The following is a 26,884-nucleotide window of genomic DNA, read 5'->3' on the forward strand; positions in this document are numbered from 1 at the left end:
AGCATTAGGAAGTCTGAGAACCATTGGCTTAGTGTTTAGAATGCTTTTATTGAAAGTACAAGAAACCATGTCCCCCCAACCACCAAAAAAGGCTGGAAAGGTAGCTCAGTGGTTAAGAGCACTGACTGTTCTTCCAGAGGTCCTGAGTTCAATTCGTGGCAACTACATGGTAGCTCACAACCATCTGTAATGGGATCCAATGCCTCCCTCTGGTGTGTCTGAAAACAGCTTCAGTGTACTCATAGATAAAATAAATCTTAAAAAAAGAATTGGGGCATACTGACACATACTTGTAATCCCTGGGGATTACATGGGGAAAGCAAAGACAAGTATATCCCTGGGGCTAATGAGAGCCAGCCTAAAGTACTTGGTAAGTTCTATTCTAGGTCAGCGAGATATCGTGTGTATGTTTGCATGTGCACACATAATGTCTATGTAATTAACATTATGTAATTGAGTTTCTTGTGGAGGGGATAGTGAAGGATTAGGTTACATTACCAAGGATTATGCCTCGTCAAGTATAGTCTTGTATGTTATTCTCTGACTTGAGAATCTCTAAGACCCATGTATTGTGCTGTGATCTCAGAATCTGTGATTGCATACATAGGCTAGGTAGGAGCAAGAACATGGTGCGATCAAATAGTACGTAAGCCTGTAGATGAGAGTCTGGTGAAGTAACTAGGAGCACGCTGTCATTGACTAAGTAACTAGGAGCACGCTGTCATTGACTAGGGCTAAGACTGGACTGATTGACCCTGGAACCTAGATTGTAAGGGAGAAAGGAGATGCATTCCAAAGCTCAAGTAGACTAATCCCTTCATCATCATTTCTGGCTCCAGTGTGGTAGTGCTAAGATTGAATTAAGCAGCATTGTTTAGTGGTAACAGAACCTTCTCTTAAATCTCTTAAACCTGCTAAAGAGCTTGCTGTAGTGTGGACTTATAATTCATTGTGCAAATAACTGTCCACAGTGATGATGATAGAACTAAAGGATAGCATGTCAAGACCCATCAGCTAGCTAAGCATGGTGGTGCACACCTTTATACTAGTACTTGGAAAGCAAAGGCAGGCAGGTCACTTGAGTTAAAATCCAGCCTCGTCTACATAGTGAGACCCTGTCTAAGAAACAGAAAATCATCTGCAGCTGGGGAGATCAGTGCATGAAGAACTTGCCACATAAGCTTGAGAATCTAAAGTTCAGACCCAGAACCCACATAAATGCCAGAAGAGCATTGCAGCTCCATATAATTCTAGCAATTGGAAGACAGAGACCAAAGATGGCCAGAACAAGCCTACTATTTAAACCAGCCGTATCAGGCTCTGGGTTCAGCTGGAAGACTATTGTAATGGATGAGTGTTTGAGGACTCCTGATGTATGTTTGTCTTAGGCTTCCACATGTGTGAACATTGTCAGTTCCTGACATTAGTCATAGGCCTCCACATACATGCACACATGAGCCCTGACAGTGTTAGCCTAGTGTATGTGTTCAATACTTTGACACAAAAATTTAACCCTGTTATTTCTTACTCTTGATTTTCTTGGACATAAGTTGTAGGAAGCATTGAGGAAAGTTTCCTGGTAAATTGTATTGGGTTTTTTTCTTTTCTTTTTTTTTTTTTTTCATTTCTAGAGTACTTTTTCATAGACAATGCTCAACTTCTTCAGTTGGAAGAAAGCGCATTTCTATGTTCTAAAATTTTTGTTGTTTTATTCTTATAGTCTTATGATTGATCTTATTGAAGTTGAGAAGGAGCGCCTTTTAGATGAAGTAAGTTTCCCTTGACTTTGGTCCACTTAATAAACACTGTAAGTACTTCCTGTGTGCCAGAATCATTGACCTACTGCTTTTACCTACCTACCTAGTGTGAGAAGTTTAGCTACCACCCAAGGAACAATATTCACTACACAAATGTTTGAAATGTAAGGGTATAGCTCAGTAGTAGTGTGCTTGTTTAGCATGTGCAAAGCCCTGCACAGAAAGTGTGGGTGAGCACACACTGTAAACCTGACTTTTATTGTGGACAGACTATGATGCCTTGGAAGAATTAGGGCAAAGGTGGTAAAAAGTTTACAGTTGGAAATTTTTGCCGTAGTTGGAGTGAATAGCAGAGATGCACAGAGCTGTCAGAACGTAAAAGATTCCTGCAAATGCACTAATAATTTGCAGCAAAAGGTTATTACTTCAAGCAGGGAGAGTGATTCATAATGCATTAAAAAAAAGAAAATACATAAAGGAAACCTGCACAATAGCTTCTGAAAGATAAAAGATGGGTGAGACTTGGGCAAATGTAGCCTAATCAGCTAAGCTGGTGCTACCCCTCTGTTCGCAGCAGCACCCTTTCCCCCACCTTGGCGTGCTTCCGTCCATTTCTCAGTGTTTCTTGTACATCTGTTAGGTGCCAGTCACTGAGCACAATGGTGAACAGGAGAGGCAGAATCCTGCCCGTGGCACTCCTTTTTAGCATTGAGTGTTTGATGGTTGTTGTTTAACTACTTTTAAACTGAAACAACTATGCACTGTTTTATCAATTGATGTATAGCAATGAAGTATAGTAGTAGAAAAAAACAAGTGTCTGAACTTGATTCTGCTATTTAGTCTTTGGGATGAATGCTATACACTGTTGACCTCTAAATCCTGTGTGAGTCCATATACATGGACATAAGCCTTGTTAGTTCTGGACAGTACTGTAGCTCTTGAACCTGTGTGTAGCGACAGTTCTCCTTACATCCTAAGGGCATAGGGGTCTTTGAGATGGTGTCTGACCAACCCTGCACATTGGAGCATGAGACATAAAATGTGCTCCTTCAGGGCCAGTTAAGAAATGTTGGTGCCACAAGGTCAGTGAGCAACTTGCAACATTTTTAGACTTGGTTTAATCAGAATTCCAGAAACACTTTTGCTGAACTTAAACACTTTGTCTGCAGTGGTTCACTCTGGACGAGGTCCCCAAAGGAAAGCTACATTTGAAGTTGGAGTGGCTTACACTGATGCCTGATGCCGCAAACCTTGACAAGGTGCTGTGCAGCGTCTTCTCTTCGTGACCACCTACCCCTGATTGTTAGGACCATTCCCTTTGATTGTGTTGGTACTTATTTTTAAAAAATTGCATTAGTAATTTTATTTATTTACCATAAGTCACTACAATGGTAAACAGGAATAAAAGTATAGATAATACAATTTATAGGTCATTACCTGTTCTGAGACCTTTAAATTTTATGCTTGTGGTAGCACAGGAACTTGAAGGGCTGTATGTCATCTTAGTGCTTGATTTTAATTGGTTTGTATGAATAATAGTCTTGTCATTTGGCAGACATCAGTCCAATTCTTGTTCTGCTGTATATATTAGATTGTTTGTGACTTTTATCTTCTTGAGCACAGTCTAGTGAAGATAGTTGCACTCTTGTAGACACACATTCACTCTTGTGCACTCTTGAAGACACATGCTCACTGAGACTTTTCTCGAACCACGTAGGTGCTGGCAGACATCAGAGCTGACAAGGATCAAGCCAATGATGGCCTTTCATCTGCACTGCTGATCTTGTATTTGGATTCTGCACGGAACCTTCCGGTAGGTAATACAGAACTAACTCCTGTGAGACTGTTTCTTACTTGGACACTACTACTTTGTCCAGCTACAATATATTACCTAGTCTTGTGTGGCAGCTACAGAGAGAGGGGCGTAAGGTAGATTTGCTTTGCACATGCGCATTTTTATCTAATTGTTATAGCCTAGTCGTCCTGTTAACATGAGGAGTAAATGAAGCAGCTCTGAACACAAGCCCTAAGTGTGTCTTAGGTATAGCACAGTGGAGAGTGAGCTGCTGAGCGGTGACTCTCCTCAGGGTTAAAGTGGAACACTATTAATGCCTCCAGGTAGGTGTGCTGACCTTCAGGTACCTGGGATACTCTGACTGAACAAAGACACAGACAGTGTCAAATAATAATGTTTAACTTAAAAGCCTGTTTATTTGTTTATATCAGATTGTTTTGGTTTTAGGAGGGAAAAGCTATAAAATAAAAAGTAATTTGAACATGTTAGGGGTAGTGAATTTTTTGCTGTCCTGCTGTAAACCCCCCTAGCTAAAGTAATATTATCCTCATTATAAATTCTACATTATTAAGTAACATTTTAGGTGCCAATGTGCTTGCATTTGAGGGCATTCTGTATGTCATTGTGTCAACAGCTAGTTTTGTTGAAAGAAAGAACACTGACATCAGTTACAGGTGGGGTACCCACCAAGATTGTCCACTGCATACTCCTTCCTTCATAGTAAACGCTCAGTCATGTAAGTGCATTTGTGAACAAACTCCAAACAAAGCAAGCAAGCACTGTGCTTATCTTGCCTAACAGTCTTTCTGGGACTTTTATCCTGTTAGCTTATGAAATTGCATCATTCAACACCTTTTAGTTTTTGAAATGTTTATGTTTATTTGAGCTTTGTGAACAAAAAAATGATATTAATATTATTTGTACATTAGTACATTTTATTTCAACTTAACAATTGAAATATGATTGACCATTTTGTAATAGGAATATATAGTTATTGTTTTGCTAATACATACCCTTTCTTAAATAGTTTAATCTTTCAACCAGTCTTTCCACTAAAGTCTGTGACTATACCTATTTTTATTTCAGTTTTGGAATATCTACTTTATTGTTATGTAGCCTTTCTGTAGAATTCCTCACAGAGTAGAGCTTTCTGCTTTTGACCACAACAATATTTGATATAAAAGTTGCAGTGTTTTATAATGCCTGAGGGAAGGTCCGGTTGGCAAGATAGCTCAGTGTGTAAAATGCACTTGCTTTCAAACCTGGCCACCTGTGTTCAGTTCCCAAAGCTCACATGATGGGAGAAGAGAACTGACTCCTTGGGGTTGTCCTCTGACCTCCACATGAATGCCATGACAAGTCCCAACCCCAACTAAATACATGTAAAAAATGTTTTAAAAGAAGTGAATTACACAGTTTAGGATATAGACACTAGTGATGATTATAGTTGAAAAAAGAGACTGGGCTTTTCTGTAAAGCCGTGTGTTTTGTCACTTCCATTTGAAATGCAGATAATGTCCCAGCCAGGAGCTCATGAGGGGGCACGTGCTACTCCTCTGTTCTGTTCCGAGAGAACTTCACTCACAGTGTGCTGTGCCCATCAGAGGCAAAGGATCCGCAAAGCCACTCCTGCTGCTTGTTGGCTTTAATGAGGAGGCTTTGCTGGCCAGTCCCTGTCTGTCCTGGGATCCGTTGACTCTCTCTGCACCCTGTTTATCTGTGCTTCTGGTGTGTGCCCACTGACCACAATCCACCATTCTTTGCTTTCTCTTCCTGTCTCCATTTTCCTAAGAGTATCTACGAGGGAAACTTTGGGTGTGGCTACTTAAAAGAGAGGCGAGCGTCGGGACTAGTGTTTTGTGAGAATACTACCTCAGTCTATAGAGCACTATTTGTGAGTCCTCCAGCTCCTTCTTCTGTGTTCATTGAAGACTGCCCGAGTGTGGCCTGGAGCTTCTGTGCAGTCTGCTCACTGGAATGTTGTGCATGATGGTTTCATTTTTTTGCATGACTTCAGTTACCGTGTCTTCATTTGATGCTGGTTTTGTCAAATGTGACTGTGCTGAGATGTCGGGAGTCCATCTGACATGAGATGAACTAACGTGAACTAACTCTACTGCTGCTCGTCCGTAGTGTTTAATAGTCCTGAGGGACATACAAAGGCATAAGGTTAAATTGATTTTGGGGTTCATCTCAAGAAGAGATACAAACATTGCTCTAACTTTCACAAAACTTGTCTGAATCTAATTTTCCTCCTCAAGAAGGATAGCAGCATTAGAATTTAGGTGGTCTTCTAGTCCACACCACCATGTCCTCTCTGTCACCAGTTATGGTCGGTCACATGAAGCCACGAGTCTGCACATCATGTAGAGCCTGCTTTTGCCTCATAGCCCAGCCAGAGCCTCTGCAGAAGAAAGCTATAGGGGGTCCATGATTTCTTTCTTTCTAGCAACTTAAAAGAGTTCCCCAAGTTTGATGGCATTATACCTGCTCCCATCACCTGCCTGCTGTTTCAACTCCTGTGCTGTTCAAGGCTCTCTGGTGGCTGCTGAGTTAATTTCCTCTGGGGTCATAGAAAACTACAACAGACCCTCTAGTCTACTAATTAGTGTACAGAATCGCCCTTTAGATTAGTATAATTAGTGAGATTTTTTGAGACTTCTTAAGGAAGGGAATGTGGGTATATAGCCCTGTTTCATGGACAAAGAAAAACAGTTCCCTGAAGAAGAGGCCAGTCACACTGCTAATAAGCAGCTCCTTGACGTCTCTAACTCTGTACTCAATCTGCTTAAGGCTGTTTTAAAAGGCAAAAGAAAGCCTGTGTAGAGGCATGTCCTCCTGTAACGCCTGCACTCTAGGGGTTAAGGCACGAACATTTCCTCTTTCAGTATTGTGGCCCTCTCTCAAAAACAGAACCAGAAAGGGGTGGCAGGGAGAACCTCAGAATGATAATGCCAGTAGAAGCCATCACTTTTTAGAAAATGGTTATGCTTCTGTCTTCTTAGGAAAAATGTCATCAAAAACTCATGTAAGTGATGAGGCCAATCTGTAATTCTGTCAGTGTGTCTCCAGTAAGGTTTTTAGGTCCCTCTTCTTTTTTTTTTTTTTTTTTTGGTTCTTTTTTTCGGAGCTGGGGATCGAACCCAGGGCCTTGCGCTTCCTAGGTAAGCGCTCTACCACTGAGCTAAATCCCCAGCCCCAGGTCCCTCTTCTTAATCTATAACTGCCTTTTTTTTTTTTTTTTTTTTGTACAAAGAACATATTTTTGAGTCGGCTCGAGTTGCTTTGTAGTTCTGACATCAATGCTCAGACTCTCAGGATTCATTCTCTTCAAAGTCATGTTGAGCTGCATGATGAAGATGTGCACGCCACATAGAATACTCTGTGGAGTAAACGCATACACACTTTTTATTCACTGGTTTCCAGTGTAAAGACAACACAGAGCATGTGGCTGACTAAGACCCGAGGTCTGGGACCTTATCACTGTAGAATGCTCACTGCTCCTGTTCTCTTAACCCTGTGAGTGAGTGAAGATTACCTGAGATGAATGGTGTCTCCACGCTTGCCCTCCTTACACGTAAGAACACGACTATGCCATAGCTACCATAGCAGACCCGTAAGGACAAATACACTTTTTACAGGTAATTTTAGGTTTTGTTTGCGATAGGGTCTCATATATCCCAGTGTGTCCTGAACTACCTGAACTTCTGATAATCCTTCATCTACTGGGACCATAGGTATGCACCACAGTTCAGATTTTTTTGAGGTACTGGGATCTGAGCCCAGGGCCTCCTCTATGCTAGGCAAGCAGAATCAAGTGACCTCTATCCCTAGTGCGTGGTTCTTTATTGGGGGTGGGGAGAAGGACACGTGTTGCTGTCTGCAGTGACCGAGAGGCCCAGGAATACATGGTACATGGCACCTGACTTCTGAACCTTACAGTATAGACATCTGCCAGTATTTCAGTAATTATTTCAGTAGCTAGTCTTTCCCTACCCCTTGTGCCATACAGTTCTCTGTGACCTCACACAGCTGTCGCACTCCTAATTCACACCGCCACTGTTGTTTTTGTTTCTCAATAATTGATGCATGCTAGAATAAAAGTCCATTTGGTCCAGCTGCTTCTATCCAGTGTGAGCTTCAGGAGAGGCCCTTCCATACCTGGAGAGCGTCAGTCAGGCTCCCTCTGAACCAGATGCTTTGTTGGAGCTACTTAGGGAGTGCCTGGCCAGGCTTCGTCCTGACACAGAGGCAGGAGTCCTGACACAGAGGCAGGAGCTCGTTAGGGGGTGCCTGGCCAGGCTCGTCCTGACACAGAGGCAGGAGCTCGTTAGGGGTCTTTGGAGAGCCCTGTAGCCCTGCTTGAATGAATTGTCTAGATTTAGACCCACTTAGTATAACAGGAGCCCAGCTAGGTCCTTTACCTCTCACTTCTCTTATACCATAGAAGACTGGGAAGCTATTTCTCCATCTTCTTTCATAAAACTTAGCTTTAATAAAACATTTAAAAAAATAAAAATTAAGAATCAAATTTAATGTCATTTTAAGTCAGTTACAACTAAAGTGGCAAAAACCTTTAACCTCAAATGTGAATTCTGATAGCTTCTAAAACAAATGGTTTGAGAATGAGCAGACAACTAGCTGAAAAACTTCAGTCAGGAGGACATACACCCTAGAACAGTAAAATGTACTTAAACCCAGGAGAAACTTATGATGGTTTTGTTGCCAGTGCCTCAGTACCTCAGGAGTTTACAAAAGAGATAGGCTTCATCTCTGGATGATGCTATAGCAAAAACACAGATGGCATTGCAATGGTGTCGGTCACCAGAGGGGGACCAGCTCCACCAGCACCAGTATGGAAGGCATGGTTGCCACTGTACTTCATATTAAACCCCTAATTGTGGGTGACATTAGGGTCTCGGGCAAAGGATAGTAAGCAGAGCCTTTCCTCAAGTCGCACTGTAGATTTCTGATAACACTAAAAATCAGAGGTGAAGAAGTGAAAGGTTACCAAGGATGAGGACGGTGTCCTAGTATTTTAGAGTATCAGTCATGGTAAATCTTGAGTGTAAATCTGGCAGTTTGTATGATTTTTGGTCTAGTTTAAGTATTTGTTCTCATGAATTTTTGTGTCATTAACCTTACATAAACTCCTCATTGCATGTTTTATTAACCCTGGTGTATTCATTTTCTTCTGACCTGAAAGAGTAACCCATTAGACTTTAACCCTGGTGTCTTGAAGAAGTCTGCAGTTCAGAGAGCTTTAAAGGTAAACGGAGTGTTCCCTTGAGGCTGCAGTGCTAATCAAGACATATTGAAAGAGATGGTACTTTGGCTTTCCTAAATGTGTGGGCAGGTGACCTCCCACCCTAGCTAATGATTGTCCAAAAGTAGAGATCCTACTTTTGTTTTCCCAGAATTTTTACTTAAAAGAAATGATATCAACCACAGTTAAATTTTAAAATTTCAATATATGAAATTTAGATTTCATTCTGTCATAAAACCATTGAAATATTTATTGTGTTTTGCTTGAATTTGAACTTGTGAGTGGCAATCTAAAAGTTCTTTTTAAAATCTTAACCAAATTTTACATTGTGATTTAAAGATGAACCTTGCAAACTGTTGGTGATGCATACTTAAGGAATTGCCTCTTCCAATATGTTGAGTAGGGTCTCACTGAATCAACCTCATGGCTTTGGTGCTGTGGGCTTGGGTGATAGATCTTTCCAGAAAGTTCAATTTTTATCAAATGAGGTATATTGAAAACTAAGCTCCACTTCATATCCAAGATAATTCAATAGCTTATATTCTCTGGCTAAATTGTTAATGTTTGTTCTTAATTAAACTTTAATTACAGTAAGAGCCAGGAACATTTTAAGTATAATTGTCTTAAGAATATTCCAAAAAAAAAAATAGGAATATTTTAATCAGTTTCATCTAGCAAAGTAAGTTAAATTTCTAAAATGGAGGAGACTGTCAGTGAGTTATCTAATACCATATTTGTAAACCTTACTGTGACCTGAACTAAGGGAAAAATGGTGTAGTTTTAGTAGGGCATCCATTGTACTCTGAGAGTGCTGGTTAACACATGGCTGAAACAACTATGCCTCGGCATAGTTGGGACCTAGGGCTACTTAGGAAGGGGCCTGTAGCAGCATTCTTTGCTCACCATTCTTTTGCTGTCTTATTAGACAACAGAGAATAGAGGTCAGGAAGGAAGGCTCTGAAGTCTTGTAGCTCAGCATTGTGACTCAAAGACAGTATTTAATATATCCTGTTTACAGGGTGGAAATAATATCTTCTTCATGGGGTTAGCAAGGAAATTAAAATATTACATATAAAAAATATGTGATAGGTAGATAAATAGGTGTGCTATAATTATCTGGCTTAACACATCAGCTCATTTACGCCTAAAAAGTTCTAAAAATGGTATTGTGCCTCCTTTGTAGACATAAGGCTGAAACGTAGATTCAGTAGTCTCAGTAGACAAGAGTTAAGAAGAAGAGATTTAATCTCAACAGTATAAGACTATGTTTTGGGAGATCATGTCTATATAGTATGTTAAGTTCCACATGTGACCTAAAAGACTATATGTTTTTTATCAAATTTTGTACTTTCGACATGTGCTTCTGTAATTTAAGTGTTCTTTTATGGTAGAAAACTTAATGATTTTTAAAAGTTTATATATATATATATATATATATATATACACACACATACATATATATATATATAATTATATAATTTAAACCATCTGTGTTAAGGCACACCCTTATGCTACAAACCATTAAAAAGATTATAAAAGTGCCAGCTAAATATATTTATTTTATATTTACTGCCACTTTAGATTAGAATGAATAGATTTTAATGTGGCATTCACACACACACACACTCACAAAAGTATGCACAATAAATTAATTAAGGCAGTGACAACTGCAAATTGTTCAGAGGCCGGTTTTTAATGTTATCAGTTATAAACTTCATTTTATTTTTAAAAATATTAGAAGGAGACTCACCATAAAATTGTAGATTCATTAAATCTTTAAAACTGAATGGTTCCATTTTCACAAATACAGTCTTAATATTAGTTAGAAATAAATTCATGTACCAAAATAAATTCATGGGGTTGGGGATTTAGCTCAGTGGTAGAGCGCTTGCCTAGAAAGCGCAAGGCCCTGGGTTCGGTCCCCAGCTCCGAAAAAAAGAAAAAAGAACTAAAAAAACAAAACAAAACAACAAAAAAAAAAACCAAACAAAATAAATTCATGTACCTTGGGGTAGACGTGACTTGAATCAGTGTGATTTTATGCTCTAGAACTGTGTAACTTCTCCTAGTAGTTTGAACACCTTGTACTTAGTATAGGCAAGGCCTGTGTGCCCTCCTTGAAAGTCAGTTTCTCAGCTAGCCAGGAGGAGAAGTGAGATGGCATCCCTATTCCCAGAGGACTTGTGTGCTCAGCTCAGGGTTAGAAATTCTCATGTTAAAGAAGGAGGAAATGAATTTAGGAAAAATCAGTTGGCTTTGATATTTTTAACAGTATTTATTTCATTTTGCAGAATTCATTCACATCAAAAAGATGAACCAGAAAATAGATTATCACAGTAGGTTTGGGTCAGTCATATCTTCTGAATAATCAAATGATTTTGACATCTATTTCTGTCATTGCTGCAGTGTTGAGGATTGACTCTAAAATTATTTAACTAAAATACTTTTTGTGACCGTCTAATTTACATTAACATTTAACTGCATCTTTCTGTGGGGCTAAGTTACAAATAAACCTCATGCCACATCTCTTGTGTTTTACTGTATTTCCTTCTATCAGCTCTCGCTAAAGTATGCTTCTTGTCAGTTTTTGTTTACAAATTTTTAAATCATATTTATATTTGCTTAATTTCATATAATTCTAAACTGACATTTATTCTTCTGGTGGTGTTTACTTAGCAGCCGGTAAGCAATATCCAACGTCTGATAAATGTTTACTTGAACAGGATGGTGGTAGGTTCAAGGTGTAAAGGTGTGAATTTGAAGCCAATGTTTTATACTGCAGCTGGAGAAGTATTCTGAGTTAACGTTTTTTACATTTGTCTTCTCTTTATTATTTATTTATGTTGATTGCACTTACATTTTTGTTATCTTAATAAGTCAGTTTTTAGAACTGTAGTTAATATTAAAGTTTTAAATTTTAAAAGATTGTATTGCCTTAAAGTAGCTTACTTTTGAAGTTATGCAAACACGTGACTGACCGTGTCTCAGTTTGCTTCATGATGGGCATAATAATGGTGGCGGGGTTTGCTCAGCAGCTGTTTACTCCTCCATTGTCCTTTGATGTTCTCCATGTTTGAAGTATCAGAGGTAAATAGAAGTGACTATTGTTCATAAAAGTGAACTGTAATCTTGGTTTTTAGAGAGACCCATTTCAAAGTGTGTTTATTTATTTTATCTGGTTTTGTTTTGTTTTGGTTTGTTTTGTTTTGGATAGTCAGGGAAGAAAATAAACAGCAACCCAAATCCTCTTGTCCAGATGTCAGTCGGTCACAAGGCTCAAGAGAGTAAGGTAAGAGCTCGAGCTGTTCTCCATGTAGCCCCAGCTGTCACTGTCCCCACAGGTGCTGTCCAGGCGTGTGACATGTGATGTGCTTCCACATGCAAGCCATTTCATAAATGCAAGCTGCTTAAGTGTAACAAATACATTCTCTAACTTTAAATAACATAGAACATACCATATAGAAAGACTTTTGTTTGATTTCATGCGGAAGATATGGAATCACTCCCAAGCCTTTAAGTACTTAATAATTATTTAGTTTAAAGGAAACACATTGTAGTTCAAATTCAGCAAACACAGACTCAAAAATTCAAAGAAGGTCTTGTTGTATGTTCATCTTTCCTGATCAAGGAGGGAAAATTAGAAATTACTCATTGTGGTAGGGCATTGTTAAATTCTACATGACAATGCTGTCAAGCGGGGCCATGTGGAGTGCAGTGCCAGGCACCAGGGATGGGGGAACTGAAGACAGTAGAGCGGCAGAGGTCTCTGGATAGGAGGCATGGACGCCCCGTCATGTCATGTCATACACCTCACAAAGCGCGTGCTCCATCCTTTGAACACTTCTGTGCTTACTAAGATGATAGTACATACTCAGTAAATGTATGTGTTTTGATTTAATCACCCTGTGCTTGTATATACATTAAATGAACTTGTTCTTACAGATTCGATACAAAACTAGTGAACCCGTATGGGAGGAAAACTTCACTTTCTTCATTCATAACCCCAAGCGCCAGGACCTTGAAGTTGAGGTATTTTCTTTATTGCATTCTGTGCTTATATTTTGAAATATGATTGATAAAATTATGCACATCTACAGTTTCTAGCTGAGTATATAGTACACTGGGACCCATTACTGCAGTCAAGGTAGAGAAATCCTCTTATTCTCTGTGTGACTCATAGCTCTCCCAAACCTATTGCCTTAATTAGGGTTTTTATGGCTGTGACTAAACACCATGTCCAAAGAACAAGTTGAGGAGGAAGGATTTATTTGGCTTACACTTCCAAATTGCTGGAATTACACTTTCATTAGTGAAGGTAGTCAGGACAGGCAGAATCCTGGAGGCAGGAGGATCTGATGTAGAGGCTGTGGAGGGGTGCTGCTTACTGGCTTGCTTTCCATGACTTACTCAGCCTGCTTTCTCCTAGAACCCCAGGATCAACAGCCCAGGAATGGAGCTACCCATAATAGGCTGGGCCCTCCCCCACCAATCACTAATTACAAAAATCCAGATCTTATGGAAGTATTTTTCAATTAAGGTTCCCTCCTTTTAGATGACCCTAGTTTGTATGTCAGGTTGATACAAGGTTAGCCAGGATGCCCATCTTACGTTTAGAACTATGTCAAGTTAATCTTCATTTGTAGTATCAGGAAAGGGTCATGATTATTTATTTCTTAATATTTAGCTACATAATTGTTCAGCACACTGTTGAAAAAAATTATTCTTTACTGTATATTGAGGTTAGAGCCTCTATTGAAGTCCAGGGCCAGTATGCAGTTTGCGTCTGGAATATTTCTGCTCACAGTTCTGTACTACCACTGTGCCAGCACCATGGCTCTGCTGCTACTGTGGAACGAGTGCATCGTAAAACAACTGTGTAAGCACCGAAGCTTCCTTTCTACATTGTTTTGAGTACTTCTGAGTCTACATTCCACATGACTAGTATCAATCGTAGATTTATTCAGAGAACCTATAATTTCAATAAGGACTCCTAACATTATAGAACCAGTGGGTAGAACTGACATCTCCACAGCAGGAAATAGTCCAGTGGGGGGCATGGATAATGTGTATTTCATTGTTGGTGTTTTTTTTTTTTTAACTTAGTAGTCTTTCATTTTCCTCAGTGGTATTTTATAGCTTTCTATGTTCAATGTAGGTCTTACACATATGTCAGACTTATCCCTAAATTTTAATACCTTTTCATGATGTTGTGAATGGTTTTATTTTATTTCCTTACTTACAATGAAGATAGGACCTTGTTCATTCCAGGCAAGAGCTCTAGCAATGTTTCCCAGCCATTAAATGGTTCTAATCTTGTATTTTATATGTGTCTATGTATGTGTGTGTGTGTGTGTGTGTGTGTGTGTCTGTGTATGTGTGTGTATGTGTATGTATGTAAGTATATACACACATGTACATACACACAGACACTGTAGTAGATTCCTCAGTAATCTTTTAGCATTTAGAAAACCAAGGCAGGAGGATCATAAATCAAGACTAACCTAAATTATCTCGTAGCAAGACCATATCTCAGAACAAAACAAACAGCAGAGCCAGTAGGAGACTAAGGCAATAGAGCAGACAGCAATAACTGCTTGTTGTGCAAGCATGGGATCTGAGTTTGAACCCAGAACCTATGTGAAAAGCCAGGCATGGCGGCGCAAGTTTATAATTCCAACTCTAGAGATGGAGACTGGTATATCCTTCGGGCTCGCTGGACAGCTAGCCTAGTCTACGCAGCAAGTTCAAAGCCACATGAGCGACGACATTTCACCATGGCGGGAGGGCGGGGAGGTATCCAGTTTATACTTACATATTGATACAGTCTCATACAGCCCACTAAAAATGGCTTCCTTTTTGTTGTTTTTTTGTTTGTTTTTGCTTGTGGGAATGGCAGTGGATTATATCACATGCTGGGATTATAGGTGTTTGCCACCTGGCCAGGCCTTCTTCCTTGTTGTCCCACTAGACACTGTGAAACTATCTAGGATTGTGTGTGGGGGACATCATGGTGTCTTCTAGTAGTGATTCTTCTCATAAGAATTGGATACCTTTTTCTTACTTTTCTTGGCCAGCCTCCCTGTTCAGCCCTCTTTACAGAAGTAGCCCATGAGTCTGGTCTCCCTAGAGACCTTTTTCTCCTAGTTTGCTTTGTCTTCATGAATAGATCCTGACTTTCACTAAAGACTTTGTACATATGTTGAGATGACCATATGCTTTTCAACTGTAAATGTGGTGAAATATATTGTTGATTTTCAAATGTTAAGTGTTGCAAATTTTCATTTGGTTTTCCACATTTAATACTTAAATACCTTCAACACAATATTTTATTGGGGATGTCTTAGGATTTTATGGCTGTGAAGAGACACCATGACAGCAACTCTTATAAAGGAAAACATTTCACTGGAGCTGACTTACTGTTCAGAAGTTTAGTCCATTATCATTGTGGTTAAAAGTATGGCAGTGCGTAGGCCGATGTGGTGTTGGAGAAGGAGCTGAGAGCTTTATATCTGATCGGCAAGGGCAGGAAGAGAATGAATCACACTTCCTTCTTCCAACAAAGCTATGTCTACTCCTGTGGGGCCATTTTTATTCAGACCACCACAGAGGATAAGCCCCACTGAGTCATGATTATTTTTACATATATCCAACTGTCTGGAGATTTGGCTGAAGCTCATTGTAGAGGCCTGGATTCTGTTCCTAGCATCCACATAGCAGCTCTCAACTGCCTGTAATGTTAGTTTCAGGGAATCAGATGCCTTCTTCTGGCCTCTGAGGACTCCTGCACACATATAATATACATAAACTCACTCAAATACACACACACACACACACACACACACACACACACACACACACACTTAATAAATAGGAAAAAAGAAAAACATTCTTGCTTCTTAATCATGAATTGTAATTTTGCTTCCTTTTTTTTTTTTTTTTTTTTTTTTTTTTGATGTCAAGATAATGGTAGCCTTTTGAATGAGTTAGGGAGTACTTTTTCCAGAGTTTTCTGGAAGAGTCTTAAGAATTGTTTGGGCTTTGCCTTTATTACTTGGATTTTTCATTTTGAGGAGGTGGTCACAAACAAACTCAGTTCTTGCTCTCTCGGTCAGCTCTGTATTCTTTATGAACTGAGGTGTTTTTCCTCTTAAGGAGTCTGTTCATTTTGCGCAGTTGGTTCTTCCTTTGATCAAACTGTTTTGAACAACCACGATGGGTGACATTCTCATAGCAGAAGCAGTGCTGCAGATTAGTGTTCATGAGAAAGAAACCGGGTGTTCTAAAGAAGATGCCCTCCATTTTCAAAACAAGTGTGTAGCCTTTGAACAGGGAAGACGTTAGGACACTTAAAAATGCATTTTCTCCACAAGTATGTCTTTAGTAGAAACTTTCGCATTACTGTCACTGTGTACTATATGATTTCAGAGTGTAAAAGGTGTTTCATTCTGACCTTTAGGTTTGTGTAGACCATTACTTTCTAATTTTTTTAAAGATTTATTTTATGTTTATGAGTGTTTTGCTAGCATGTATGTATACCTGTGAATGTCTGGTGCCCCTGGAGGTCAGAAGAGGTCCTTGCGCTCCTAGGAACTGGAGTTATGGATGGTTGTGAACCACCTTGTCTGTTCTAGGAATCAGATGTGGGACCTCTGCAAGAACAAGTGCTCTTAACTGCTGAGCCAGTTCTCCTTCCTGCCTCTAGACTGTCGATTCTTACCTGAAATTTCTCACAGTAGATTTATAAACAAGATGTCCTTTGTTGTGTTTATCATGATTTTGTGATGAGGAAAGGTACCTGTGGTATAAATACTGTTGTATTCTAAGAGGTTCCCTAACAGTTTTAGACACGCTACTTAAATAATATGTATGAAATGTATTGTGTTTTGTTTTGTGTTGGTGTGTCTTTGATGCTGATCTGTGGACTATTCTACATTCAATAGTTCCTTTTTTGTTTTCCTCAGTGTTCAAAGTGTTTTCTGCCTGTATTTTTCAGGTCAAAGATGAGCAGCATCAGTGTTCTCTGGGGAGCTTGAGGATCCCACTCAGTCAACTGCTTGCAAGTGACAACATGACCATAAACCAACGATTCCAGCTTAGCAACTCGGGTCCAAACAGCACCTTAAAAATGAAGATTGCCCTACGGGTACTACCTAGTTCTTAGCAGGGCTCAGTAGTGTGAGGGAAGAATACAGTTATGCCTCAGTCCCAGCCTGGGCAGAGGTGGTTCTACAGGCATGCATCAGGTGACATAGTAACAGGTCGACAGTTAGAGGGGAGCAGAAACTGTAGCAGAGTTGTGGGAGTACAGTCTAGACTCCATTCTGAACAAATGCTTTATTTCTAGATTCATTGACTGCCCAGGAGTCAATAGAGTTTGCTCCTCAAAGTTGGATCTTCAAAGGTTGTTCAGAAGGCAGTTTGATAAGCACCTGTAAGAGGCAGAGGTGACAAGAACAAAAATGTTATTGTTTAGAGTAGAAATACTTAAGTACTTAGTGACAGGAAATGCCACTAATTAAAAGTATTCACCAGCAGTCTCAACTAACCTGGACCTCTGAAATCTCTCAGACACTGAGCCACCAACCAGGCAGCATACAGCTGGTTGGAGGCCCCCAGCACATATACAGCAGAGGCTTGACTGCCTGGTCTGGCCTCAGTGAGAGAAGCCACACCTAACCCCTAAGAGACTTGAGGCCCTAGGGAGTGGGGTCTGGTGGGGTGTTGTTGGGGAGGGGGATGGGGACATCCTCTTAGAGACATTGGGGAGGAGGAACTGTTGGAGGGCAGACCAGGAGGGGGTTAACCACTGGACTGTAAAAAAAATAAAAGTGATAAGGAGGAGGAGAAGGTTAACACCCCCACCCCAAAAGTATTCAAATTGGTCCAGGAGATGGCTCAGCAGGTAAAGCCCCAGCCTGACCCCCTGAATTCAGTAACTGAAACCCTTGTATATGATAACTGAATCCACAGGATTGTTCTCTAACCTTGGCAAACTGCGTGGCACACATACCCCTATAAAAACAAGATCGTATAGACATTACAATAAAGAGCCAACTTTTTGCTTTAGTGCTGGGGTGTGAACCCTTTCCCTCCCACATGCTAGGCCAATGTTCCACCACTGAAATACACTCCAGCCCTAAGAATGAACATTTTGTTTTTAATTAAAACAGACTTAGTCTGACAGGGTGCTGTCAAAATGTTCTTCTTGCACATGATCAAGACATGGCACAACCTTATAGTGACAAAATAATGGTGACCCCACCGCTGCCAGTCCCAGAGCCCTCCTGGTTATGGTGTAAAGTGTGTGGAGTCTGTGAAGTAAGCTCAGGTGTTGCTGTAGCCATGGTTAATAAAATCAGAGACTCAGTAGCTCCAGAGCGCCCTGCTGCGGACAGGCCTGCCTTACCTGGTATAGCTATGGTTAATAAAATCAGAGACTCAGTAGCTCCAGAGCGCTCTGCTGAGGACAGGCCTGGCTTACCTGCTGTAGCCATGGTTAATAAAATCAGAGACTCAGTAACTCCAGAACGCCCTGCTGAGGACAGGCCTGCCTTACCTGGTTTGCCCTTCACAGTCTGCAGGATGATGCGGCTGTCTCTTGATTACTGTATTACACTTGTCTGGGAGTTTCTGGTATAAACCACCTGGAAGAATGAGAGATTTTATCTTTTGTGAAGGGTACATGGCCTTCTGGTTGACCAGTAGGTGCCTTGTCCCATAATTAGAATATGTTTAAGTGGAAGAGATAAGAAGGCATAGAAAAGTGTTTGTATTACAGAAGTAGCTTTAATTGCTTAAATTTTGCCCTTTTTAATTATTCGTTTTGTATTTTAGAGACAGGTTCTTTCTATATGGCCCTGGTTGTCCTTGAATTCTCTATGTAGACCATGCTAGTTTCAAACTCATAGACAGCTGCCTGCCTCCCAAGTGCTGGGATTAAAGGCATGTGCCATAATGCCTGGCAAAATTTGCTTTTTTAATACTCTGAAATATCTTATTTCAATAACTGCATAGCTGAACACATTAGAGTTGTAAAATTTTAGTTGATTGCTAACACTTACAGAAGTATTCAAAACCATCATCAAACTGTCACTGCTGTCCATGACTTCCCTCTAGGTCCTCCATCTTGAAAAGCAAGAACGGCCTCCAGACTACCAGCATTCAGCTCAAGTGAAACGGCCCTCTGTCTCCAAAGAAGGGAGGAAAATGCCTATCAAATCTCAGATGTCTGCCTCACCAGGCACTGGTGGTACCAACACTGCTCCATCAACACCAGTCATGGGAGTCGATGATAAGCCTGCCATGGAGGAGAAGCCCCAGCCCCCTGAGGCCAGCCCTCTTGGGCAGCGTGACCTAGGCAGGAGCTCTTCTAGCCTCCTGGCCTCTCCAAGCCACATTGCAGCCAAGGAACCCACCCCAAGCATTGCCTCAGACATATCACTGCCCATCGCCACTCAGGAGCTGAGACAAAGGCTACGTCAGCTTGAAAAGTAACTAATGCTCCCACCCTTGTTTTTCATTTCGGAGTTTCCATCCCATACACCACAGGGAGGGAAATAGGATCTTAACTGCTCTGGAAGAAGTTTGAGTTGTGCTATTATTTTGCTCCTTGAGTCTTTGACTTTCAAACACTTTGCTGTTTTGTAGGACCTTATTAGAAGAACAATAGTGAAGTGAGGTTTTGCAGATGGAAAAGGCAAGAGAATTGAGCTGTGTAGATACCATATACTCAGTTCATGCCAGGGATGGACTCCTGCAGGATAATCCATCACTAATGTGCTGAACATTGTGTCACCTGCACAGGTTTAGCAGAGGCTGGTCTTTTCTCCCTTGCAGAACACGAACCTCACCACCACCAAGTCCGTACCTTTTCTTTGGATATTTGTCATGGTTTATTGGTGGTATTTGTGCTCCTTCAGATAAGGAGGAAAATAGTTACCATATGCATCCGATATATGGTAACCTCTTACGACACCTAGTTATAAGGAAATAAAAATAGTGGTTATAAAAGTACTTCAGGACACAGCATTGGCCACATCTGTGTCTCTGAGGCTCCACTGGCCTATGCTCACCTTTTGTGAGCTTCCTCACATGGATCAGGTCAAGGCTGGGGATGTAGTGCAGAGATGGAGCACTTGCCTGGCAGCAGCCAGAGGGAGCATCATGCACAGGATTGACGTTTGTCTCAGGGAGAGCTCTGTCTCATTTGTACCTTGAGTGCTCATTTGGAAAGCTCTAGTTAAGACTTTTTAAGGAATATCAAACCCTCAAGTAAAATAATTTCAACTTGGTATATATTCAAAAGTTTCGAATCATGTTTAAGTTAGATCCCATTTTGTCTAAATGAGTGGACATTATCTTACTGTATACAGCACACCTTTTTTGAAGTTGGGGCAGAGATGGTGACATGTTGTTTCCACAGTGGGACAACGCTGGGGCAGTCTCCTCTGGGGCAGATCCAGCTGACTATCCGGCACAGCTCCCAAAGGAATAAGCTCATCGTGGTTGTGCACTCCTGCAGGTGAGGCCAACTGCCACTGGGACTGTCAGGTTATTTCTATCTCACGTGATCCCTTCCCCTCCACTGAATCAGTAGTAGTGTAGATATTTTGAGCTTATAAAAAATCTTTTGAAAACATGGGTAAATAAGAACTGGCGGCATTGACACACAAGCTCCTGAAGAATGTAGAGGTCAGTCCAGTAAGGGATTATATGGACCCTCCGTATCCTGGCTGCCGAGACACTGACTCACCAGTGAGGGTGGGCACCGCAGAGGCTGCTCCCTTGGCTCTGAAGACAGTTTGCTTGTGGTTGGGGGTAACTGAATGTGTTTGGCTTATACTAGTTATCCTAGGGAAAGAGCAGGGGACAGGTTCATGGAGGAGGTTGACCCTGTGTAGAAACTATGATTGGAGGTGCTACAGAAGTAGCCCATGTGGCCATTCAGAATCTTACTGACAGAAGGACAGTCTATGAGAAACAGAGCAAGGGCTGTGAATGTTCGCCACACTCTGGGCTTAGGTAGCAAAGGCAACAGTTACTCTGGCAAAAACTGTTAAAAGGGAAGTTTAAAAGTGATACCAGAAGCTAGCAATCAAAAACTTTGGGAAATTTGATATGTGTTACTCCTTGTGGTTCAGATAATATGAAGTCAAAACTTGATAAAATTATTTTAATATGAAATGTTTTATCTTTTAAATTATAATGTCTAGTCTTCTCTTCTTTGCATTATTAGAAACCTCATTGCCTTCTCAGAAGATGGCTCTGATCCATATGTCCGCATGTATTTATTACCAGACAAGAGACGCTCAGGAAGAAGGAAAACACATGTATCAAAGAAGACACTGAACCCTGTGTTTGATCAGAGGTAAAGTGACACTTCATTTAGCCAGGAGGCTACCTGGAGGAACTGTTAGGTTAGGGCAGGCCTGATGAGGCCTGTGGAGAAATAGTATTTATTCTCTAGCATATTCCAGCATAGCATATTCTGGCACATGTTGCTTGCTAAGAAGCTTTTGACCTTCGCTAGAGGTGTTAAGCATCACATACCCAAGTTAGGATGCTGCCCAGGGAGACTGATGACTACAGTGACTAAAGGCATATACTGCCACTGCCCCCCACTAAAAGTTGAATCTTACTGACGACTTTGAAGAATTTTGACTTGGTGACATAACACTAAGACTGCATTTTAAATCAAATAGAATTTAAAGAGGCATTAAAATTTAAATAATTTTATTTAAATAATTTTTTGTTTTTTAATATAAGCTAGTAACATAAAATACTTTTCTAAAACAATTTCAAAAATTAGTGGAGATATAATTTTTTTGCAAATCATAACAGTCACTTTAATAGAAGCTGCCTTTGTGTGGTCACGAGAGATCTTTGGATCCCCAGTCTGTGCAGACTGCCCCGTCCCATCGTTCTCTGGCAGTGCAGCAGCTGCTCGTGGAGGAGCGTCAGTGTGCATCAGCCCGCTCTGTTCCCCCCTTAGTGTCACCTTCCCCCACTGTTTCCAGGCAGCACTTTTATGTAAACTACAGTCAGCTGGGTCAGCACTGAAAAGGCAACAAGAGAAAAGGCAGTGTTTGGAACGATCTCCGGCACAAAAGTTTTTAGTTAGAAGGAAGTGCAGCAGGATCTTCAGGAGCTGACGGGGGTGTGGTTTCCATTTCAGCTTCGACTTCAGTGTTTCGCTGCCCGAGGTGCAGAGGAGAACACTGGATGTGGCGGTGAAGAACAGTGGCGGCTTCTTGTCCAAAGACAAAGGGCTTCTTGGCAAAGTGATTCTTTTTAAGTCCTTGTATCCTACACCTTGTAGAATTAAATGCAGTTTAGATCATAGCTTACACAGTGGGAAGGGAGGCTCACTTGGGTTAGTGCATGTTTATCACATTGTGGTAAGACATCAGTATGTAGCTGTTTCCTGTATCCTTACTATTGACTTATTACTCATCGTAAACAAGCAACTTAAAGGTGAAGAAACATTGATTCCTTTTTTTTTTTTTTGAAATTTTAGAAACTATTCAATATTACATTGGAAGAAAACATGAAGGAAAATACCCTCAAATAGCCTGCTGCCCCCCCCCCCATTCAGCTAACCATGTACTTCCTTCAGCATGCCATTGACTTTCTTTCTCCTAATTTTCTTTTGTTTTTTCCATCTCACATTTAATTTTGGTGTAGGTTTATTTATTATTTTACAGTGTAAAGAGGTTTAGATAGGGAAAGGAATTGTAGATGTCTCTTTGTCAACAGCAAAGTGAAAAACCTGCTATCAGCCAGGCCATGGCAAATACTTAAGAGAGGCACTGTAAAGCAGGGAAGGTTTTTTTTTTTTTTGCCTCCTGTCAGAAGTTTCGATGAATGGGCTCTGGTTTTCTGGGCCAGTTGTAAGGCAGAAGGTCATGGTGGGGGCCGTGAGACAGAATAGAGCTGTCCACCACACAATAGACAGAAGCACAAAGATGTGCAAGGAGACCAAAGAGAAAGCACAGCTTCCAGAGTGCATTGCTAGTGACCCTATCCACCCCCAGTTTCCCACTGCCATCATAGTATGTATGAGTCTGCCAGAGGACTAACCCATTGGTTAGCTCAGAGCCTTTGGGTTTAGTCACCTTGAGAAGCCCATCAGTTGGTTGGCAACCAAGCTTTAAAACACGAGCCTTTTATAGTCACTTCATGTCCAAACCACACTCTGCCATTAATGCCATGTTTGCTAGTATCTCCATAGCTGCCTCTGGATGTGTTTCACAGTCATTGTAGGACTATTAGATACGAGAAGAATCTCTTGGATAGACTCAGCCATGGAAAGGTTAAAAGGATTTTTAAAAATGAGAACCTCAAAACATGAGATTTCCATATTGTTCAGAAATTAGAACGGGTAGGAAGGAGTGGTGAGTGATGTAAAGGAGTTACTCAGTAGTCCCACAGTGCCTTCTTCTACCCACAGGTGCTGGTTGCTCTGGCATCTGAAGAACTCGCCAAGGGCTGGACCCAGTGGTGAGTGCCCCTGTCCCACGTTGCAGACAGTTCCCAGAGAAACCTAGCTGTGTCCACCATCCCAAAGCCTGACCCGAGTCTGTTGTACTTTTCTGTGCCTTCTCAGGTATGACCTCACAGAAGATGGGACAAGGCCACAGGTGATAGCGTAGCTACGCTGGACGGAGGCCTATTTCTCAGTGTATCGTGTGCCACCTCAACATGGAACAAGCCTTCTCACAGATGTACCAATGCTATTTTATAATTTTAAGTATGGACTTATGCATACCTTAATAATTTATAAAACTTGGCATTGTAGGAAAATTTGGCCAATATCATTGTTTAGTCTCCCTGTTGAGTTTCCTCCAGTGCCTCACCAGGCACTGCGATGTGCAGTGGTGGAGTGATGGTTCCTGTGTGGAGCTCTGTCAGCCGCACCTCACCCGCCGGGAAGCAGGCACCTGCACTTGTTTCTGCCTTGTCCTGCGTCCTGGAGGTGCACTACACCATGTAAATAGATTCTTTTTTATAATATCTACATGCTGGTTTGGATAAAGAAGAAAATGTATTAAGAAAATACATATTTTCTTCCAAGATTTATTAAATTCTGTGACAAATAATCATTTTCATCTTTTCAGCAAAAAGTTCTTATAGATCTGCTGTGTGGTATGGCTTTTTTAAGGGAAAAATGGAAAGATTATTAAATATAGAATTTTTATGTCAATGATAAAACAAACTTCAAATTATTAACATTATTATAAATAGGAAAATACAGTGAGAAGTCAGGGAATGGCTTATTTAAAAAGTCGTATAACTGAGTAATGGACAATACCAAGAGCATTGCCAAGGCTCTTGAGAATCACAGTATACTCATCTGAAATTTATTACATAAGAAAGAAATGTGCTGTTTATTTGTGTAATTGTTTGTTGTAACTGATTCATAGTACATTGAATAGTACAGAGAGATACATACATGCTACGTGTTGTACCTCACATCTGTAATCCCAGGGTATGGGAGGCCATGCCAGGAAGATCCAAGTGTTAAAGGTCAGCTTGGGCTATATAGCAACAGAAAAAGAAACATACTTTATACTTTGCCCAAAGCATAGGATCTAATCTCCAATATTAGGGTATAAGATGTTATCAAGATTGATGCAAGCCCAAGTTGTTTGTCCATGTTTCTAACCGTGTGAAGACAGGTCTGCTACTGTAAAGTGGTGAAATGGGATGGATGTGCAACAAAGGTGCTGTGCTTAAGATTAGCACTGCACTTGCTCTTGATGGGAGAACCTGGCCCTAAACTCACACACAGGATACACCTCTGGTGGAGCTTCCTGTGCGTCCCCGATACATGACAAAGTTCCTGAGCAATGTCCGCCAGCAGCGGTCAGGCTTGCGGTTTTCTGGATATCCTCTTTTTGTGCCATGCCAGATGTTAGTACAACTTTTATTTTGTAATCCTTTTCTTTTTAGATTGGGAAAAGCATGTTTTACATATGTAAGAGTCCCCAAACCTCTTCTGGGGTGAGGTTATGTCACAGTATTATAAGCTATGCGTGTCTGTAAACAAAAGATGCACAAGGAAGGCTTTTTTCAGTATACATTTTTAACCTCCAGGATGAAAAGGGCTTCTCAGCTGTAAGAGCATTTAAAACTATGTACACTTATAGCAGGAAAATACAGCTTTGTAATCAAAATTGGAGTAGTTCCATTCACATGCTTCCTGGAACTAAACAACCTACGGGAAGCTTATGTGACCAAGCATACCAAAGTGCCTGTGCTGAATATAGAGTGTCCTTTTACACTCTCCTCGTGTCTAGAAGATGAAGGTGCCTCAGTTTATAATGTACCACGTGCAGTTGTAATGGAATCTGGCTCTTCTCAGCACATCCCGGGTAGTTATAAGGCCAGAGTAATCCCTCTCCTGCCATTTGACATCTCCTCTGTATCCAGTTTATAAATCTTTTTTCATTGGTGAGCAGAATTGTGAGAAAGTTTATGTGTATGTACTCACAAGAACATATATCACATAAAATATTCAAGGGTGGCATTTTTAATTTCAGGACAAAGGCAGGTAATATCCTATTAAAAAGAGTTGCTTGACCATGGTATTAGATGTTTTTCTTAAGGTCTTTTTAATTAGGTGTATTGAAGGGCTTCTGTCTACAAAGGAGATTTCTTTTTTTTGCTGAAATTTTATCATGTCAGTGTTTTTTCACCAACAACCTATCTATCTTAGTTTTGTACCCATATACTTAATCTATTCGTGTGTATTGTTTAATGAAATGCTTTTCATAACTAATTAGGCAAATTGACTATAGTTAAGGGTACAGTACCCTAATAAGTCAGTGTGATGCCCCCTGTACATCATCTGAGTCTTCAAGTAGCATCTCCAGTCCATGTGGAAAGGAGAGAGAAGGTCCAGTAATGCTAGCCCACCTGGTTGTAGTTCTGCGTGCTGCATGAGGAGGGCTGACTTGCCATCAAGGCACACTCCAGTGTCCTGAAGATATAAAATATTTTTAGTTCTCAAAATGTTAACTTTTAGTTTTTAATGACTTATCTAAGAAAAAAGAATGTTAAGTTTTCTACTTTGAGCCAAACCAATGAGGGAAATTAGTGGTTTGAAGTACAGCTCTGGTAACTTATTCATGTGGTGGCTCGTCCTGTGCCTTAAAGTACAAAGGTGTTTTCAAGTTTCAGATGAAAACAGAAGCAGCCTTGCAACCATATTTCCCCCATTTGTATTTTGCACTCTGTATGTCTTGTGCAGGCCGTCCCTATGCAGAGGTGTTTAGGATTAGTTAAAAACCTCAGGCAGCTGCGGAGAGTACCAACTGCTGCAGCGACCGGTTCCATCTGGATTGCCCATGGTAGAGGTGGACCACAGAGGGTGGTATTTGTTTTTTGTTTGTTTTAGTCATAAAATGTCCTTTTTGCTTAATTTTATATAACAGCACATGTATTTATTCAATAAAACTTTTATGTTAGTGTACTTGTAGAATGTTTTTTGTTTGTCTCTCGAAATGAACAAGTCTAGCGTGGGAACAGTTAGTTTGGAAAGCCCACATGCCGTATCAGGTATACTTGCTGTTTGTGCATCTTTCACCGTCCACGTGGTTTTATATTCCTCTTGTTCCCATCCTAACTTGCCTCTCCTCCATGTAGCTACAGACTCTTTGAAGGGTAATGATTGAGTAGGAAAAGTAGACTAATAAGTAAGACTGAAACTCGAAGAAGTCCCCAGACAAGGTGCTGAGATAGAAGGTGTGAACAAGGGCTTCATTGTTTGGTTTCTGATTGAGGAAAAGTAAAAAGGTGCTGTGCCAATTGTACACTTGTCTGTTCCTCTCATATGTATTAAAGTTTGGGTGTAAATGGTTATATTAGTTTTATGGCACTGTGACCACAATGCCTGACTAGTTAGTATTTGAGTGGTATTTTTCCACATATTTATTTATTTTTCTTTTTTCTTTTTTCTTTTTTCTTTTTTTTTCGGAGCTGGGGACCGAACCCAGGGCCTTGCGCTTGCTAGGCAAGCACTCTACCACTGAGCTAAATCCCCAACCCCTTTTCCACATATTTAAT

At 40.6% G+C, this 26,884-nt stretch overlaps 1 protein-coding gene across 12 annotated transcripts in view; it reads left to right on the plus strand.

The window, feature by feature from the left end:
* Esyt2 (extended synaptotagmin 2) overlaps nt 1–26,297 on the plus strand; it is a 93,021-nt gene extending 66,724 nt beyond the window's left edge. For 2 of the 12 annotated variants that reach the window (XM_087552961.1, XM_087552966.1), the window contains exons 11-23: nt 1,721–1,769; nt 2,927–3,016; nt 3,475–3,570; nt 5,345–5,446; nt 12,033–12,107; nt 12,761–12,847; nt 16,812–16,961; nt 18,935–19,308; nt 20,241–20,339; nt 21,054–21,185; nt 21,993–22,098; nt 23,268–23,317; nt 23,424–26,291. In XM_087552961.1, the coding sequence (XP_087409087.1) occupies nt 1,721–1,769; nt 2,927–3,016; nt 3,475–3,570; nt 5,345–5,446; nt 12,033–12,107; nt 12,761–12,847; nt 16,812–16,961; nt 18,935–19,308; nt 20,241–20,339; nt 21,054–21,185; nt 21,993–22,098; nt 23,268–23,317; nt 23,424–23,469 (1,456 nt within the window). In that variant the 3' untranslated portion in view covers nt 23,470–26,291. 12 annotated transcript variants of the gene reach the window in all.
* Nucleotides 26,298–26,884: the final 587 nt, after the last annotated feature.

The sequence above is a fragment of the Rattus norvegicus genome, chromosome 6 (genome assembly GCF_021556685.1).
Source record: "Rattus norvegicus strain SHRSP/BbbUtx chromosome 6, alternate assembly SHRSP_T2T, whole genome shotgun sequence".
Classification (NCBI taxonomy): Eukaryota; Metazoa; Chordata; class Mammalia; order Rodentia; family Muridae; genus Rattus; species Rattus norvegicus.